This window comes from Antedon mediterranea, chromosome 5, assembly GCF_964355755.1.
Source record: "Antedon mediterranea chromosome 5, ecAntMedi1.1, whole genome shotgun sequence".
Classification (NCBI taxonomy): domain Eukaryota; kingdom Metazoa; phylum Echinodermata; class Crinoidea; order Comatulida; family Antedonidae; genus Antedon; species Antedon mediterranea.
The window spans coordinates 8,060,762-8,081,334 of record NC_092674.1 but is presented as its reverse complement, the minus strand read 5'-3'; the positions used below and the strand labels follow the sequence as shown (position 1 = coordinate 8,081,334).

Genomic DNA, 20,573 nt, shown 5'->3' with positions numbered 1-20,573 from the left:
AATGCTTAATGTAAGTTTCTGTCACCTGTGATTTGTATGTGCTCTATTGAATAGTAACCGTGTAATAACTTAGTTTGGTGTTTAGCTGTTTTAATAAATTACGTTACAACTAGTAACGTTGCGCCACAATATAGTGACGTATAATGTAACGGTAACTGTTTATATAACGTCGTGAGGTAATTTCCCGATTGATCGTAATCAAAACGGTACTGCAGGGTAGACCTACTTGATTGAGATGTTCTTTTATCTTAATCACGCATGTGCAAAATAAAACATCAAGATAGTAAAAGAATAACTGTCTGTAGGAGCTATAATGTTAAAAAATATTTATTATTGCCTATTATACACATGGCTATATCAACGATTTTAAAAATTAAAACAACCATCAATAATCTAGCCTACTGTAGACGCTGTTATTATTACATTATTTGAAGAACATCATACTTTTTAAATCTAAATCTTTTTATTCTTTACTAACCCAATGATTTCTTCAAAACATTTTGTTCTACGCAATTCTTCTAAGTATTTCCAATATACTACTTTGAAACATCTAAGTTCTACAAATCACTTCCAGAGCCTAGTGATTTAAACCTTCCTTAAGCTTAAGTAAACCTTGATATACTTTACTAACCCAATTATTCTTTCAATCTATATACAGTAACTGAAAACATTTAGTTCTACGCAATTCTTCTCAGTATTTCTGATATACGATTTTGAAACATCTGAGCTCTACAAGCAAGAGCCTAGTTACTTAAACCTTCCTTAAGCTAGAGTTTATTTTTACGTTGTCGATTTATTTAGGCCTACCAGCTCTTTTAATTTCGTAACTAGATTCCAGATTCGAGTATTAAGTATGTTTTTTCTGACGTTAAATTGCCGTCGGAAAAAGTTTTTAATTTTGGCCATCGGTGGCTCTCTACATAATACTGTACATTTATTTTAGTTCGGTTTTTAAATAATTAATTCAATTTAACATTAAAAACGCTCCATCGCTTTGAATAGCAATTTTATTTACATTTATTTTATGTCTGTACTTCATTTATTCCTCGTATTTTTTCAGATAACACAGTGCTGCATCGTAGCAAAAATTGTACTGGACCTACAACATACAAAACAAACATTTAAACGGTAATTTTTACACACTCATTTTTGAAATAATAATGAGGATATAACATACACACATGGTAAGAAAAAAGAATGAACGTTAAAAGCACACAACCCTATCCCAGACAAAATAACAAGAAACTCACCTCGGAGTCCACAATAGTAGGTGATGCTGACCTCAGTGCTTTAAGTGTTTGGAATACATCCACCACCTTGTTTTCTCGCATTTTCTGGATCACTGAATAAACTAGGCAGAATAATCCAGATCTACCAACACCGTCTCTGAACAAAGATATATATATTTTAAGTTTTCCTTTCTTAAAAATATTGCAGTTAAAACAACATTTTAACATTTTAACGACCTAATTAATTTGCGTGAGATTGCCAGTAACAGAAATAAGTGGCTTTTGTTATTTTGAATCTTTATTTTTACATTATTTTATATTTTTTGTTGTTGTAGGATGCATGCATATAAGAACGTATCAGATTTTGTAAATCCACAGTGCGTGGTTTTGTTACATTTTTTGGAATAAAGTTACCTCTATATATATATATATATATATATAGTTAAAACAAACTTCAATATAGAGTTACTGTATATTGTCTGAGAATAGTAATAACACGAAGAAAGGCGCTTTGCTTATTGTTGCATGCCTACGTCTAAACTAACTAACCAACCAAAATCTTTCATTACTATATAGCGGCGCATGTCTAAATTAACTGACCAATCAACATAATCAACATCATTACTATTTCACGTTAGTTTGTTTTTACTCACCATGTATGCATTATAATAACACAGCTATTGCTATTTCTTTCTGGTTACTATATCGTGTAGATTTAGCTTTTTGATTATTTTTTTGTATCTATTGAAATTTCTATTCTCATTTTTTCAGTAAATTGCCTTTGGATCAATACAAACTTGTTGTGGCCCACGGTCTTTCTTTCTAAAAAACACACACAGCTCCAATACAGTCCATTAGCTTAGTCTGGACTTTAAAAAACTGGAACTAGAAAATAAAGTTTCCAAATTACCTAACCAACCTATTAACCAACAACCAGCCTCGTTTCAGATACTAGTATTGATATTCCTATTTATTATACCTACCTGCAATGAACAGTGATTGGTGATGATGTGACATCTGATCGCTGCATTATTGTCATAACGAATTTAACAAAAGAATCAACTTCTGGAACAGTTTCGTTTTTTGGCCATTGGTTAACCTCATACAGAACAAGTCGTTGTTTTGTATTATCCTGGAAGAAAATAATATAAATAGTACATTCGGTGTATATATTGGACCTCATCCCTCCTAAAGGCCAGTCTACAGACACGAGCGGTAACGGTAAGAAAAACATAGAATCTATGTTATTCCTTATGACCATTTACACACAACGTTCCGCTCAGGATAGATACAGATTTTTTTGTGGGACAAGCTACGTGGTTTTCCGCTTACCGTTACCGCTCGTAAATTGGCCTAGGAACCAACTAGGGAAGAATCTACCATTTTAAATTGTTGTTAAACACAAAATAATAATAAACAACCTTTTCTAGATTGATTTTTTTCTTGGTCAAAATTTCATACTGATGCGTTGACTTGATTGTGACTGTAAATTCACCAACTGTCTGTTTTTGGTTGATCTTATTTGGGAGGTACACTGCATTCGTCAGATCTTCCATCTCATTTAGTTGTACAATGACGTCAGATTTATAGTCAAATATCAAACGCCAGAAATCGACACTAGTGTCATCAGCCAATGGGGTCCGCGTAACGATATATGCATGATCCTCTTTAGAATGCTAAGAAATAGATTGTGTACGAAGCATAACTATTAAAAACCTAAATTTAAATTAAATAAAGTATATTGTGATATTTTGGCATACTGGCATATTGTTACCGCAACCTATGACTACTGTAAGAGAAACGCATTTGGACGTACGCAGAAAATCGTATCATTTTCCTTAACATAAACGTATTCATTTACGTCACTTTGTAGTACTGACGCGTTAAGCAGACGAAACACAGTAGTAGCAGTAAAAAAAGTCGTATCCTTTTCCTTAGAAGAAGCATAATAAGTTTGTTAATTAAATCATTGACGCGTTTACAGTGTTAACTAGTAACAATTGCAGTACCCATCCCTTCCGTTTTAGAAGCGTAATAAAAAGTGTTTTTCTAGTAGGAATATTGACGCGTTTACAGTGCAAGTCGATAAGAAACAAATTGCAGCAAAGAATAATGTACATAAACATTTGATCCTAATCAAATTGTTTGATGCATCACACATCTGTATTTCCTATTTAATATAGCAAGATCGTTCCAATGATAACAATGAATCATCGCATCTAACTATCCACACTATCTGCCATCTCTGTCGTTTGGTCATATACTTACCTCAATAAACGAAGCGTTAACGTAATCACCATCACTTTCAACTTCTGAACTGTAGCATCCCTTAGTTACTAAAAAATGAACATAATTCATTAGACATTACGTCACCTCCAACGAAATTGTTTCTTAATTACATTCTATTTACTGTTTTTACTCTACATCTCACTATATCGGTCGGTTGGTTGGTCGGTCGGTTGGTTGGTAAACACTAAATTATGCACGCGAACTGCAGCCATGTATATGGCCTTGTTATTATGACCTTGTTATTATGACATTGTTATTCTGACATTGTTATTCTTAGCATCTTCTTTCCAAAAACATAGATCTATCCAACTTACAGAACAAAACATTTTGGCATTTGTTTCCATCTGGTCGACTTGATTGTGACGTAAGACCATCCAGTGGAAACAAACTGTTCAAAGTCTGCAAGTAAAAAACAATTGTGTATCCAATAAATGAGTCATTTTGTTATAACTTATTCGCAAATCATCTTTATCCTCATAATCAAAATGCTGGATTGACATGTGTTATAGTTTACAATATAAATAATTGAAAGTACATTATCATTACCTTTAGTTGATATTCAAAATCTGAAGAAGTTTTTAATTTTTGTTTTTGTATTACTTTTTGTATGTCACCAACGGGAATGACAGTCTGTCCACAGAACCACTCTTCTAGTAGAACTGCATAGATAAATGTATACTGCTCCTATAATACGAAAGTAAACTTAGTAAAGACTAAGAAAAAGGAATCCGGAATTGTATGAATATGTATAAATTTTAAATCTTTTGTTATCCATAAATCCACACACAATCTATAATTGCTTGTAATATCTAATACCTAAATTACTGTCATGTAAAGACTGTTTGACTTTGTGTGTGAGAAATAATGAAATGGAAACCGGAGTATATGTAAAACTGAGAACTTTTTGTATTACCAATAGTGCAAGTACTGTATAAATAGACTATTTAGACTGTGAAAGAAGATTCAATATGGTAAAGATAACAGGAAAATTGGGAAGACTCCGAGAGAAACACACGATGCAAATTTGAAAAACAAAATAAGATATACAAACAATTCTGAGTGAAAAAAAATATTTCAATTTGCATTTAATTAATTTTAAAAAGAAATGTTTAAAGAATAAAAATAATACAATGTAATGTACTGTACAACCTTTGTTTGAACCGTTTGGATACGTTTCTGTCTCATGCTTCGTACAAAGTTGAACACATCTACTTTCCCTTCTTTATCTGACATATCCAACATGGCTGCTATAGCTATCATGGTTCCACTTCTACCGGCTCCTGAACTATGAAACATTGCAGACAGTTATTATTTACTTTATTGTATTTTCCAGTAAGTTATCGATATAAGTATATAGCATTAATAAATTATAAATATAAGGTTTTCTTTGCATGCTAAGATGTAACCAACCATAACTAACATCTAGTGCACTTGTGCTAAATAATTGACCATCTTCGAATACATCAAATTTAAATTTGGAAAAGGTGTGTTGAATCTGAAAACCATTAAAAACATTTACCCTCTCCAGGTACGTTTGTACGTATTACTCTTTTTATATACACCATAAACTAATAAATTTGCCTACCTGCAGTGTACGATGACTGGCCCACTCTCTGTACCATAACTCAGTTGAGTTTTTCTAAACTTCTTGATGAAATCTATCAGGTGTGGTACTGTACTGGGAACACTCTTGTCTGGCCATTCAGTAAAATGATATTGATACACATTATGTATCGTATCGTTTTCTCCAACCTTTTCAGCAAAAGTTAATATTAATAATAATAATAATATATTAGTTCTAGGGCCTACACACAATTATTAGTTGATGATAATTTCCAATCAATTATTGTAGTTTTTTGTCTTTAACAAACGTAAAAGGAAAACACTTTATGGCACAAATGGCTTGCCATAACTATAACTACTATGTATTTGTTGTTACTTTACCTTTTGAACTTCAAGTTTACGAAACACATAGTACCCGTAATCGGTTTCTTCGGCGTTCCTAACAAGAAGCTTTCCAAATTCTTTAGAATAGCTTAAGTCTGGCCAATACTTTTCGCACTGTTGCTATAATTATACAGTTTTGAAATATATTAATACATTTAATCATTTAAAAAGGAAATATTATAATCGAGTTTACTGAACTACACAGTTTATTTCAATCTTATTTTGAAAACAGGTTGGGTACCGTACATATAACTCCAATATATTTATAGTATATTACTCCAAAAACCGGGAAAATATATAACCTGCCTTGTTTCCTTCTTTAAGGTTTGTAACCATGACAACAATCATAGACTTCTCCTTCCATATCATTCTCCACATCTCGTTGATGGAGTCAAATGTAGGACCTATAATAACCGTAAAGGATAACATTAATTAGATGTTATGTATTTCGGACCTTTACCACGTAACTGAAATATGTATGTTTTACCTTGACATGCAATAAATTCACGTGGTACATAGCATCCCTATAAAAGAAATATGATTATTATTATTATACGGTACTACTATGTACTTCTTCCAAATTTGATCCGATAGATCGGAATGATAATTTACATACCTAGCATAAGATGCTGTACCATAATATTATAGAAATACATATTGTAAATGTTCCTAAATATTGAGATGAGATTTTGTACAAAAACATTGCGTAATACATAAAATAGAAAGCGGATACGGGTTCGGATATGTTTTGTAAACACAGAGATATAGTTTACCCAAATCCCGAGTTTTTAGGCCATTGTACAATAAAGTTAGGTTTTTTATTGCCAATAATGTCTTCTCAGAAAACACATAAGCAACTTACATCTACGTACGAAGCATTTATATAATCAGATCCGGGAACCTCATCAACCAGATCAAGAACTACTCGAGAATTGTCATCTGAAATAAAGTAATTTAGTTTTAATCATTAATGATTTCTTTATTACCTCACGACTTAATATCTTAATGAACACCTTTCATATCATATTTCGAAATTTATAGAAAACAAAAACAAAACATGAACAGTATTTCTTGTTTAGATGAGCTTCTGCTGCTAAGTGAAACAACACTAAATAAGAACTTACAAGGAATGACATTAGGATTTTGATTTTTCTTTATATTGTTCGAAGATTCGGCAACTTTGCAAGGATAGAACGACTTGCTGTCATCAAGTTCCTGTTGGGATACCTAAAAATGATATTCCAACATTAAATTTACAATGAATCATGTGATAGAACTACGTAGTTGTCATACTGGTTGAGACACAGATCAATTGAAACTAAAATAGCACTGTATGGTTCAATTGGTTCAAACATAAATCTGTAAGCAAGAGATTCTTGCTTGAATTATACAGATAACTTCCGTAAAAATTCTTTCGTTAGTTGCTAGTAACAACAATTTTAAACTATCTTTATATAATGAGTTTCATTATATTGTAGCGTACCTTAAATTCTTTCTCAAACCCATTTTCAACGTTTAATTGGCGCTTCCTCACATAGTCATGTACCTTAGATAACTCAATCGGTGTGTATTCTTCATTATCTAATTCTGTATTGTTATACACAGGTCCAAGTTTGTGTTGCAATACAAGGTCGGGATCTGTGTAGATGGGTTCATCAGCAGAATTCTCAACATTTTCCTGAACACCTTCATATTCATTCTGTTCATATTTTTTAGACAGGGTTTGATAGTCTGTTTCTAGGACTAATGCACATACGTCTTGTTGACTAGTAGAACTGCTTTCCTTTTTCGAAATAGTTCGTCTAAATATAATGGAAAACAAGTGCATGAAAACCGTTACTAAATAATTTTTATTTTAAATTGTTTAATATGACTGCATAGAAGTGTTACTTTACCGTCTAAATATCATAAAGATGATAGCAACTGCGATAAATATTGCAATCAACGAACCACATGCCAAAACTATTATGTAACCTGAAAAGAAAAAAGAATGTTTATAAAAAACTACTTTGCATGTTGTCTCGATGTCTATCTTGTCTTGTAAAGTGTCAAGCAAGTGCTGTTAGATTAACAGTTAAGCCAAATTAATAACCAAAATATTATTATTAAAATAATAAAAACAAAATTATCACGAACCCAAGTTTGAGTTTGAGTCATCTGATGTATAACAATTTGTCCCAGACATAAATTTCGTTGTGTTAGATGTCCCATTAACGTTTGAATAAGACGCCAAGACCGTGAATGTATATTCTATACAGGATTCAATTCCTTCGTCAAAAACAACTTCAGTTTCTGTAGTATTTCCTTGCTGAAATATTCCACCTGACAGTTCATAATGGTAGGTCACCTGATAATCTGGGATGTCACATGTAGAAGCTTTCCACTTAATAAGCAAATATGTTTCATTTACAAATGAATTACTTTCTACTGATGGCACTATAATAGTAAATCAGAAGTATTGAAAATAATACATTTACATAATGTAGAACAAAACTACTACTCCTGATATCAGTTTTTAGATAAAAAATAATAGATTTGAGATGGCCAACGTGTCTCTTGTTAAATGAAACTCGGTCATGTAATGTTTTTTTGTCGCGTGGACGCGACTCTATAGTACACTATGTCGGTCGGTCGGTCTGTCGGTCTGTCTGTCAGTCCGGTATCACTATGCGTTTTAGCACGCGACTTATGGCTGTTGGCCTTGTTTTCTTTAGTTTCTGCTAGTCTTAATATTCCTAAACACTATTTTGGCACAAATGACGTATCATATCTACAATTAATTTCAAAACTCCCGATTAATTTCCCAATTAATTTCAAACAATAACAAGACTGTCTGCTGCTTATCTTGGTTAATTTTTGTGTCATTAGCTAAGGTATTTTCTAGGTATAATATTGACATATTTTCTTCCCCGAATGCCATTGAAACGTCACATATATGTGTAACGTACTTTACGGTTACATTTTAGCCCATCCTAAGGGTTATAAGAACAATTTACTAATTTCACATACATGAGGGCGCTGTCTGTACCACCATATCGTCTCCCCAATTACCAGCAATCTCCATATTATTAACTACTCGAGCGTTTATGACATAAGCAGTACAACTTGATAATCCTGATAATTCTACTTCTAATTGAGAACTACTTGTTGTATTAACTACATCTGTTAAATTTCCATCAATCTCCGAGTACTGCAATTGATATCGAAGAATATAGTTACACTGGATTCGATCATAATCACTAGAAACAGGCTGAAAATGTAACAAAGATTTAAATTAAGCTTGCTTGGAAGAATAATAAGCAGATAAGAAGGGTTCGTAGCCAACCGTCAGAACTGACGATGTAAACTATTTTGGCCCATAGTGAAAAACTTTTCACGTACATATTACGTTTACAGGAAATATAAATAAACATAAATTGATTGACATATGACAGACAATCTAATATGAATATACTTACCTTTAATTTTAAGATAACGTGGTTTTCTTCATTAACTTTCAATTCTAGCACGGGTTCTTCCAACGGTTCTATGTTTTATTAAATATATTAGTATTAAAATGAACAGTATTAAGCAACAATATTCAAGTCTTTCAAACATAAAAAAAAAGACATAATTATTTTTTTACATGAATGTAGCCTTTAATAAAGTTTATATAATGCATCCTCTAAACTTTACTAAATATATACTATATTAAGTTTTTGTTTAAAATAAATAATATTTAATTCCTATAAACCACGGTAGTAGTAGTATCTTTAAGAAAGTAAGAGTCTTAGTACGGTTCTTAAATTTTTTTCAAATCGGTTAAAAAAAATATAAATTACAATACGCTCAAAATAAATTATAATACTTATGTTACTGCTACTTCCACTGCCGCTCTTATACTACTGCTGCTGCCGCTGCTGCTACTTCTACTGCTACTACTGTTACTACTACTGCTGCTACTACTGCTGCTGCCGCTGCTGCTACTTCTACTGCTACTACTGTTACTACTGCTGCTGCTACTACTGCTGCTACTACTGCTGCTGCTACTACTGCTGCTGCTACTACTGTTACTACTACGGCTGCTGCTACTACTGCTGCTACTACTGCTGCTACTGCTACTATAGTTCATATTTATATTAATACTATTTATAATGTAAGGTTATCACATCCAATAGAAAAAATTGTCTAAAATATAATTTTATTGCAATTTTATAACTTACTTGAACAGATGGTGTTTGTTGTTCCAAGTGCACTTTTTGGTCCATCTACCTCAATACCACCAACCATCCTCGAAAATTGAGAGTAGAATTGATATTTCGTATTTGGGATGAGATTATCAATAACAATAAATAAATTATCTGGTCCATCTATTGATGATTCCGTTTGCGATGATTTGTATGAAAGCTTCCGCTTTGTAATTGTTCCTGTTCCATAATCTTCACTAGGAATCCAAGTGACGTCAAACGTTAAAGTAGTTGCTGTTTGGTTTATAGCACTTGGCGGTTCAGTGCGGTATGGTAATGCTAGATATTGAAAAACATAAAATAACTTTCTTATATTTCAAACTAAAACATACATATTTACATAGATATTTTACCGTATATTCACAATGGTCATGTGACTTTATCTCATTCTCGTCATCATCTCTTTCCATTAGCTTCATACACGTCCGTCTTCTTTTCTGGTTTCCTACTCGTCTTTCTCTTTACTTTCTTTACTTTAGTTTCCATTATTCATTCATTCAGTAAACACCACGAAATGTAAAGTATAATTATTCTGTATAACATGCGTTCTTACCTATGCTGCACTTTGGTCCAGCCCAGGCATCATGACACCCATTATCGCAACTTCCATCTCGATTACAATCTTCAGAGTCTTGGCAGTGACATTGGTAGTTACACAAAACACCAAAATATCCGGATACGCATGACTCAGGTTCTTTCCAAACAACGAAAACAATTATTATGTTAGCAATATAAAGTAAGGGAAATAATTGTTTAATGTAAAAGAAAAAAAACAACTCCAAACTAATTTAACGTTGGCCTATAGGTTAATAGAATATAATTTAGCAGCAAATTATTCAGCGAAGTAAGCAATTCTGGTTATTGAAACTTCAAATGCCACTTGTTGTGGAAAGTTGTGTAGAATGTTTGATAACCTTACTAGACAATTTTCTAGTTTGCCATTGGGTCGTACATAATAGCTAGCTGAGAGAGGTGGTACGTATAACATGTTTATTCATGTTAACTCACTGAGCTTTATTTTCATGTTGATGAGTCATTACCTAGACACATGTCACCAGTGTAACCAGAAAAACACGTTGAACCGGAAGTACATCCTGTATTTTGAGTACAATTCTCACAGTTACATTTTTGCCGACAATCACCACCATAGTATCCATCCTCGCACACTTAAAGACATGGTAGATATTTGTAATAGTAATAATAAATGAGCTAGATTCAGAATTCATAATTATTTCGTCCTGCTCTTAAATGATGACACTTTTATGAGAAATTATGTCTTGTTTGGTAGTCGAAACATCTTAAGAGGTTTCTTTGATACCATTAAATGACGTACGAAACACAAAAGTTCCTATACAAAATCGAACCATGCGCAACATAATGATATGAATATATTTTAAAATGATATGCAATTAAAGGAACATTACAAAACTGACTCCACACCTTGATTTTGATCGCTATTTTTGATTGAAGTAAAAATAATTTTACGACTAAACACAGCAAAATATTACCAAAATATTACGAAAATACAAAATGTATGTAACAATCTTACTGTTGTTCTTTTAATCTTTGCCATACAAATATAAAGATAAGGCCTAATTAAAATCTAACCTGTATTACAATCTCTTCCTCCAAAACCATTTTGGCATGCACAACCTACTGGATCAGGTGGACATAAAAGATCTCCTCTGCAATTTCCCTCACTAGAACACACAGTAAGGCAGTCACGACCCCAGTTGTTATTTCCACAACCTATTATAAAAAATAATAGTTTTGTTTTATGTTTTTCTCAAATACAAATTTAATATAATTTTTAATATATATTTTACATATTTTGTCTATCAGTAATATTCTATTTCAATTATCAAAATATTTTGCGACTTTACCAACGTAAATCACATTCTATGTACAATATAGTAACTGTATTACCATTTTGACAAGCATCGCCTTTAAATCCTGCTGGACAAATGCAGACACCCGTCCTATCGTCACATACTCCGCCATTATAACACATGGGACAGTCCATTTCACAATCTGGAGGATTCCATTTTGGCGAGGGACAAGCTAATAGAAATAGATGAAGTAAATTTTTAAATAATTAATATTCATATTTAGCCTACAATGGCCTATAAGAATAAATATATTCTTATTATTACTATAGGAAAAAGTGAAGTTAGGCCTATTTATTATTCTATCATTATTTTTATATTTATAATTATATCAATATGGTATATTACTATATATTGTTTAATTTAAATTAGTATTAATATACGTTGGCCTACCTCTAACAATAAGTCTCATGATACCATGGTTACCATCAGGACTATCACTTGTATAGCATTCATATACGCCATCATATTGTCTTCGTATGTTTTCAATCACAGCAGACGTATTACCTCTCAGAATGTATATTTCTTCACCGTAATTATGTCTCCAACGTAAGTCGTTGAGATCACTACCTTTACTGAGATTGATAGTGACAGACTCTCCAATACCGACCGTTATGGTTCTATACTCCATTACAATATTAGCTGTAAAATAATAAACGTAATAATTGTACAACAAATCTAGTTTAAATTTACGCTTTACTCGTTTAACGTAGTTCTGTAATTCTACAATAAATAATATATATAGAATTAAAGATATTATGAGGAAATATACTAACCAGAAGCGGATGTCAAAACAATTGCTGAAGTTGTTACTACTTTATTTTTCTTTGCTTCAAATGAGAAGACACCAATTCTCTCATTCAGATTTTGAAAGTTCTTAACACCTAGATACGTGTGTGAGTCGAATAATCGGTATACAATGCTGCTACCTGTGTCAAATATTTTACCGTCTGGCATATCTATCGTCCGACGTAACCTACCACTGACGGGCCTTGTATCAGCCCAAGTCAAGTTATCTTTCCCATCGATATTCTTGTATAATATTCCAACTGATAAATCTCTAATGTCTTTGTCGTCTTGAAGTGCGTATCCAGCAAACCCATCATTAAGCCTATTAGATGTCGTCAGGGGTGTGTTAGTAAATACTGTTATATCCAGTGGAGCTTTAAAAATAGACAAATATAATTAAGTCTTTTGCAGTTATCAACTTTCAAGCAAACTTCAGTTAAACATATGAAAAGATAGGAGCAAGAGCAAATAAATGCATCTTATTAATGATTTCATTTGAAAATAGGCTACACCCTTTGTGTATGTTCACTTTAGCTTATCGTCACTCTATTTGTATGAATCCACCCCTGATAAAACAATAAACCTAAACAAAGTCACAGGCTTGAAATAGATTACTGTACAACAGTAAGTTAGATTCTAAGTATAATGTTTAACATCCCTGAAGACTCTACTCGACAACTCACACTGATAATTACTAAAACTAGATGAAGAATGTTTGACAAATAGTTAACGAAAGTCATGATTTTCAAGTACAGTCAGTGTCGTTCACGAGAAGGTAAAATGAAATAACCCGGAAAAGACTGGTGTGTTTTATCATGACTACGATTATATAAAGAACCGTTATTTATCTTGTGTCACAATGGCCACACAATTAAAAAAACGCGTAAACTTGAAGAATATAGTGTATAAAACTGGATGTGTAGATACGCACCCAGTCAATGCAATTCATAGGGTAGAAACGTTTAACACAAAACAGCTTAGATATCAAAATGATACAAATTTTTAAATTGGCTTTTAGTAAAAATTGTTCAGCTAGTTTATTATCCCTGATGACGATCCGAAAGATTTAATTTATAAATACAAAAAATGATTCAGTTGAAATTGAACAATTAACTGCAACCAAGAGGGTATTATTTAGCGTGAATTAAATTGATGTAATTGTTGATTTCTAATATTTGTACCAATCCTCAATTGGAGCATAATAACTCTGTAAGACTGTTAAGAATAGTATCTACACCACAGGGGACATATGTTGATTATTAATTCGCTTTTTTTTGGTTTTATTTTCATTATAAAGTACATTGTAGGTTATTTGTTTAACAATGTTTACCATATCAAAAACTGTTATTTCCGGATTAGTTTATATATATATATATATATATATATATTTCAATAACTCTGAAATTTGCAATCGAGTGACCAGCTGAATTAAAATGTTCAGCTACAGGTTGATCAAGCTTTAATGTTTTGATAGCTGATCTGTGTTGTGTCATTCTCATCATACGGAGAGTGTTTTTTTGTTTCTCCGACGTCCTGTTTGCCACAAATATTACAGTATATGAGATAAATGACGTTTTTGGTTAGACAATTAATTGATTGCCTTATCCGAAAAATGCGGCCAGTTTGGTTACTCTTAAATTTTTCAGTAGAATCAACCAATGAACAAGATTTGCCGCAAAGGTGACTGCCCAAATTTTGGCTGTCATGAGAGTTAATTTCACTCTTAAATTTAGATCTGACTAATATATCACGAAGGTTGAGAGGCCTACGAAATGCACTGTCCTGAGACGTTCTGTGGACTGTAGAATGGGCATATGTTTCTCAATAATAGCCCGTAATGGAGGCAACCTGGGTAATAGTTGTGACCAATGGCACTCTGGTCGAATTTTTTGGCTGACGTGGTTTGTACGTCAGTGTTTGACATCGAGGAATATCTTTTGATTTTTTTTATAGCAGTTTCGATGTATTCCTTCTTGTAATTTCTATTCCGGAGATGTCCGGTTAGTTTTTCGGTACGATTCTGAAAATCTAAATCTGAAGAACAGATGCGTCTGATACGTAATGATTGACTGTACGGTATGTTTTTAGTACAGTGTCGGGGATGAAAACTGCTAGGGAGCAGGTACATATTTTTATCCGTGGGTTTACGGAATAGGTCAGTTTTGAGTGTACCATTTTCTATGGTCACTATAAGGTCAAAAAAATCGACGCTACTAGTGGATTTGGTAGTTGTAAATTTGATAGTTGGGTGGGCTGAATTAATATTGAGAAGAAAAGATTCCAAATTATCTTCACCATGGGTCCAGATCATGAAGATGTCGTCAATGTATCTAAATCAAACAAGTGGTTTATTAGGTTGGAGTGACAGAAAATTTGCCTCAAATTGTCCCATAAATAAATTTGCAAAAGATGGCGCCATTTTTGTGCCCATCGCTGTTTGCGTATATGGCTGGATCTCAATGGAGATACAAAAAAAGTGAAAAGCTACATCAAAACGATAAATTAAAACAGCCAGAAAAATTAGCAGAGCTTCCGGGCAACACTAGCCCTTCATCAGTGCAAGTACATATATTATATTATATTACTTTAATTATTATGACGTAAAATTTCCATTTATTGACCTAAATAACCTACTGACAGGGGAATGTTTGGTTTAAAAAACAGGGTGGTACTCAAATAATATATTATCGCTTGAAATTGTCATGCGGATTAAACAATATATTTACCTGCACTCGAAAAAAATAGAATCGAATGCAAACACCAAAAGATTGGAAGTCCTATTTAAATCTATAATCGTACACTCGAATTGCTGTAAATGGTGTCGTTAATGCTGTTTGTAGGTGATCCCTAGATATTGAAAGTTTGCGTATTCTTTGTGGTAATAATATTCTTTTAGGTTAGGTCATCTTCATTAACAGTTTAAAAAAAAAAGTTTAATAATACAATACATTTTTAGATTGATCTCCATTCTAATCATGTTGTTTGTAAAAGCTGCCATTTTTGTTTCATATGCTTTATACGTTTGTGTACCACCCAAGTTTATTGGCCACATCTATTACGTCAAAATGGCGAAAAATTAACTTATTTATCTATCGTCGAAATTATGAACATATTGATTTGTGTTTTATAGTTTATAGCGATTGAAAACTGTCTAGTTTATACTACCAGGTGCTTGATTTTTGGTAGATCAAACAGGTCGGTTTCTTTTTAGTTTTTTACTTTTTTTTTGTCTTATGTAGGATCGACCCACTTTTATTTCTTCATCAATAAAATGTTAGTTTACAATGAGTACATTGAGCACATGAGTAATGTAATGATACAATACAATATAATTGACATTAACTAACTTTCAGTACAAAAAAATTCCTCTATGTTATACACTCTTTACACGTTTTTCAATCCTTAACAATGTACGTATAATTTACCACAGAATTCTTAATTTTATAACTCTTTTTATCTCTTTCAGGCAAGTTATATTTTACTTTACCTAAATATCAATTTTATAAACGTTAATTTTATACCTTGCTAAATTGTTACGGTCCATATCTGACCACATTTTTTTTGCCTTTTCTTTATTTATTAAAAACTCACAATTGATTATATCTTCTAACTCCGCAGTGAACATTAACCATGGACATTTTTTAACAAGTCCTAGTCTGTGTTTGACTTTATTTTTATAAACACAGAAAGTTAAAATGGAAAATATTTCATTAATTTTGACATCATATTTTCCAAGTAAAATTTTCACCCATGTAACTTCCTGAGTAAATGCAAAACATGTTTTCAGCATAGCGCAACATTTTACCCAGCAATGTTTTACTTCTTTGCATGTAAATAACATATGCTTTTCATTTTCAACCTCCTCATTACAATATTCACAATAATTACTGTTTGACAAATTCCATAATTTTAGCTTACACCTAGTTGGTAAAATTTTATGTAGCAACTTAAAATTAAAGAAAGCCACTCTTTTTATGTGCAACATACTCTTAACTTTGTTTTTCCAACATAGATTCCAGTCGATAGTTTATAGCGATTGAAAACTGTCTAGTTTATACTACCAGGTGCTTGATTTTTGGTAGATCAAACAGGTCGGTTTCTTTTTAGTTTTTTACTTCTTGAATTCTTCAAACTTGAATTTATGTATTGTGGAGAAGGTTTAGTAAAATGTTTAAGGTTCAGATTCTTTTTATTGAGACGTTCTCGTACCTTAATCACGCATGCTTAAAATAAAAAAATAAGATAGCAAAAAATAACAAGGGGACCTATAATTTTTCAAAATTATGTTTTTTATCACTAATGCATATTAAACCTAAATAATTTAAGCCTTGATTACACACATCGCTCTGTCACCGAATTTTTCTTTAATTACTTCAATACTACACGTTTTTTAAATAAAACAAATATCAAGTTAATCTAGCCTAGCCTGTATTTTGGTAGCCATATTATATTAGTCTTTTTCAGAGTATATATACATTATTTGAAGGCCATCAAACTTTCTAAATATTTTCTCTACTAACCCAATGATTCCTTCAATATCCTACTGTGACTTTACTTAAGCTAGAGTTCATTTGTTACGTTAATTAGCATATATTTTTGCAATTGTATAACTTACCTGAACAAAGGGTGTTTGTTATTCCAATTGTACTTCTCGGTCCATCTACCTCAATACCACCAACCATCCTCGAAAATTGAGAGTAGAATTGATATTTTGTATTTGGGGTGAGAAAATCAATAACAATAAATAAATCAATATCTGGTTCAGTTATTGATATAAATGAATCCATCTCCGATGATTTGTATGAAAGCTTCCGTTTTGTAATTGTTCCTGTTCCATAGTCTTCACCAGGAATCCAAGTGACGTCAAACGTTACAGTAGTTGCTGTCTGGTTTATAACAGTTGGCGTTTCAGTGCGGTATGGTAATGCTAAATATTGAAACACATAACATAACTGTCTTATACTTGAAACTAAGACATACCTTAATACATAGATATTTTACCGTATATTCAGAATGGTCATGTGACTTCATCTTGTTCTCGTTCCTTTCCATTAGTTTCCTACTCGTCTTTCTCTTTACTTTCTTTACTTTAGTTTCCATTATTCATTGATTCATTCAGAAAATACCACGAAATGTAAAGTATAATTATTCTGTATAACATATGTGTGTTATTACCTATGCTGCAGTTTGGTCCAGCCCAGGCATCATGACATCCATTATCGCAACTTCCATCTCGATTACAATCTTCAGAGTCTTTGCAGTGACATGGGTAGTTACACAAAAGGCCAAAAAATCCGGATAGGCATGACACAGGTTCTTTCCAAACAAATGATATAATTATGTTAAAAATTTAAAGTAAGGTAAATAACTGTTTAAATGTAAACAAACTAATTAATAGTAATAACAAAATAATTCATAACGTCTGGCTGTTTGTTTACGTTGTTTGCATGGGAATAGGTTAATAGAAGAATTTAGCAGCAAATTACTCAATTCAGCGAAGTAAGCAATTCTGGTTGTTGAAACTTCAAATACCACTTGTTGTGGAAAGTTGTGTAGAACGTTTGATGACCTTACCAGACAACTTGCGAGTTTGCCATTGGGTCAGACATAAAAGCTAGAGAGGTGTTACGTATAGCATGTTTATTCATGGTAGCTCACTGAGCTTTATTTTCAAGTTGATGAGTCATATTACCTAGACACATGTCACCAGTGTAACCAGACAAACACGTTGACCCGGAAGTACATCCTGTTTCTTGAGTACAATTCTCACAATTACATTTTTGCCGACAATCACCACCATAGTATCCACCCTCACATACTTAAAGACATGACAACGTAGATATTTGTAATAGTAATAATAAATGAAGCTAGATTTAGAATTAATAATTAATTCGTCCTGCTCCTAAATGATGACATTTTTATGAGAACTTATATCTTGTTTGGTAGTTGAATCATCTGTAGAGGTTTCTTTGATCCCATTAAATGGCGTACGAAACAAACAAGTTCCTATACAAAATCGAAATGATGCGACGCACCAACCATGCGCAACATAATAATCAAAATAGTTATAATGATGAATATTCATATATTTTAAAATGAAATGCAACTAAAAGAACATTACAAAGCTGACTCCACATCTTGATGTTGATCGCTATTTTCAATTGAAGTAAAAATCCAGTTTTACGACTAAACACAACAAAATATTAAAAAAATGTATTTTTTACCTGAAAATAAACAATCTTTCTATTGTTCTTTTAATCTTTGGCATACAAATATAAAGATAAGGCCTAATTAAAATCTAACCTGTATTACAATCGCTTCCTCCAAAACCATTGATACATGCACAACCTACTGGATCAGGCGGACATAATAGACTTCCTGTGCAATTCCCACCAGATTTACACACAACGTTGCAGTCACGACCCCAATTGTTATTTCCGCAATCTTTTCAAAAAGAAAGGCTAGATTATTTCATGTTTTTCTCAATTACAAATTTAAAATCTTTTCATTAAAACAAGCTATATTGTATTTCAACATTTATTTTTAAAATACGAAAACACTTCAAAAACTTCAGTCACAAAACCTATTATTCAATATTAGGGCAATTTCCTTTACATAATTCATCAATCAGTAATATTCTATTTCAACTATTAAAATATTCAGATACTTTACCAACGTAAATCACATTCTATGTACAATATAGTAACTGTATTACCATTTTGACAAGCATCGCCTTTAAATCCTGCTGGACAAATGCAGACACCCGTCCTATCGTCACATACTCCGCCATTATAACATACGGGACAGTCCATTTCACAGTCTGGAGGATTCCATTTTGGAGACGGACAAGCTAAACGAAACAAATTTGTTAAACATAATTTGCAATAAAGGGAGCTATTTCATTTATTTTTTTACTTTATAAAGATCACATTTGGCCTAGTATACGAATAAATATGCTCTTTATTAATATCTTTACATTACATTATAACATAAAATAATGCAAATATTTATAATCTGATTTGCATCAGAATGCATTTTATACATCTACTTTACGTTGGCCTACCTCTAACAATAAGTCTCATGATACCATGGTTACCATCCGGGCTATCACCTATATAACATTCATATACTCCATCATCTTTTCTTCGTATGTTTTCAACCACAGCAGACGTATTACCGCTCAGATTGTGTATGTCTTCACCGTAATTATGTCTCCAATGTAAATCGTTAAGATCAGCACCTTTACTGAGATTGATAGTGACAGATTCTCCAATACCGACCGTTATTGTTCTATACTCCATTGCAATGTTGGCTATTATATTTGAAATAAATAATAAGCTTTACGTGTGTGTCAACATCTTACAATGAACACAAATGAATGAAATGTATATAGATCATGATGGATATATTTGCTTTACTCACCAGAAGCGGATGTCAGTACAATTGCTGAATTTGTGACTACTCCATTTTTATTTGCTTCAAATGAAAATACACCAACTCTATCAGTTTGAGCGCTTAAGCCAGCAACACCTAGAAAAGTGTGGGATCTGTGTACTCTGTATGTAATTCTGCTACTTGTACGAAATATTTTACCATCTGGCATAACTTTATTTTTTATGGCATTGTCGATAACATCATCCGTATCATCCCAAGTCACGTTATCTTTCCCATCAATATTCTTGTATAATATTCCAACTGATATATTCCTGATATCTTTGTCGTCTTGAATTGCGTATCCTCGAAACCAACCATTACTAGACGTCGTCAGTGGTGTGCCAGAAAAACATGTTATATCCAATGGATCTGCAGAATAGAAGTAATTTATTTGCAATTATCTAATTCATAAAGAGAGAGGAGCAGGAAGAAATAAATGCATCTGATTAATAATTTGTCACATTTTATTTTAAAGTAGGTTACTTCCTTAAGTGTTTACTTTACCAGTCCATTTTAGTTTATATTGTCACTTGCTGTCTGAATCCACTCCTGATAAAAACAAACAAATAGAAAGAAATAGATTACTTCTTACTCTTTAACGTACCTGAAGACTCTATTAGACAACTCACACTGAGAATTACTAAAACCAGATGAAGAACATTTGACAAATAGTTTACGAAAGACATGATTTTCAAGTAGTCAGTGTCGTTCGCGAGTATAAGGTAGAATATTGATGAATAAATAACCCGGAAAAGATTACCATTATAAAAAAA

The 20,573-nt window shown here is 32.3% G+C and overlaps 1 protein-coding gene across 1 annotated transcript; it reads right to left on the bottom strand.

Moving 5' to 3' along the window:
- Window positions 1-340: 340 nt before the first annotated feature.
- Window positions 341-20,080, bottom strand: LOC140049660 (uncharacterized). Its single transcript, XM_072094609.1, has 33 exons — window positions 19,789-20,080; window positions 19,430-19,678; window positions 19,084-19,216; window positions 18,059-18,159; window positions 17,542-17,682; window positions 16,982-17,293; window positions 16,482-16,589; window positions 12,354-12,740; window positions 11,971-12,219; window positions 11,618-11,752; window positions 11,300-11,440; window positions 10,732-10,857; window positions 10,245-10,385; window positions 9,668-9,970; window positions 8,924-8,991; window positions 8,475-8,715; window positions 7,602-7,901; window positions 7,361-7,439; window positions 6,949-7,267; window positions 6,590-6,692; window positions 6,328-6,404; window positions 5,953-5,989; window positions 5,772-5,869; window positions 5,463-5,585; window positions 5,104-5,270; window positions 4,668-4,803; window positions 4,065-4,202; window positions 3,833-3,917; window positions 3,498-3,565; window positions 2,651-2,905; window positions 2,213-2,361; window positions 1,251-1,386; window positions 341-1,099 (listed from the first exon to the last, which is right to left on the bottom strand). The coding sequence occupies exons 1-33, from the start codon at window positions 19,967-19,969 to the stop codon at window positions 1,040-1,042; spliced, it is 5,346 nt and encodes a 1,781-aa protein (XP_071950710.1). The 5' UTR covers window positions 19,970-20,080; the 3' UTR covers window positions 341-1,039.
- Between the last annotated feature and the right edge of the window lie 493 nt (window positions 20,081-20,573).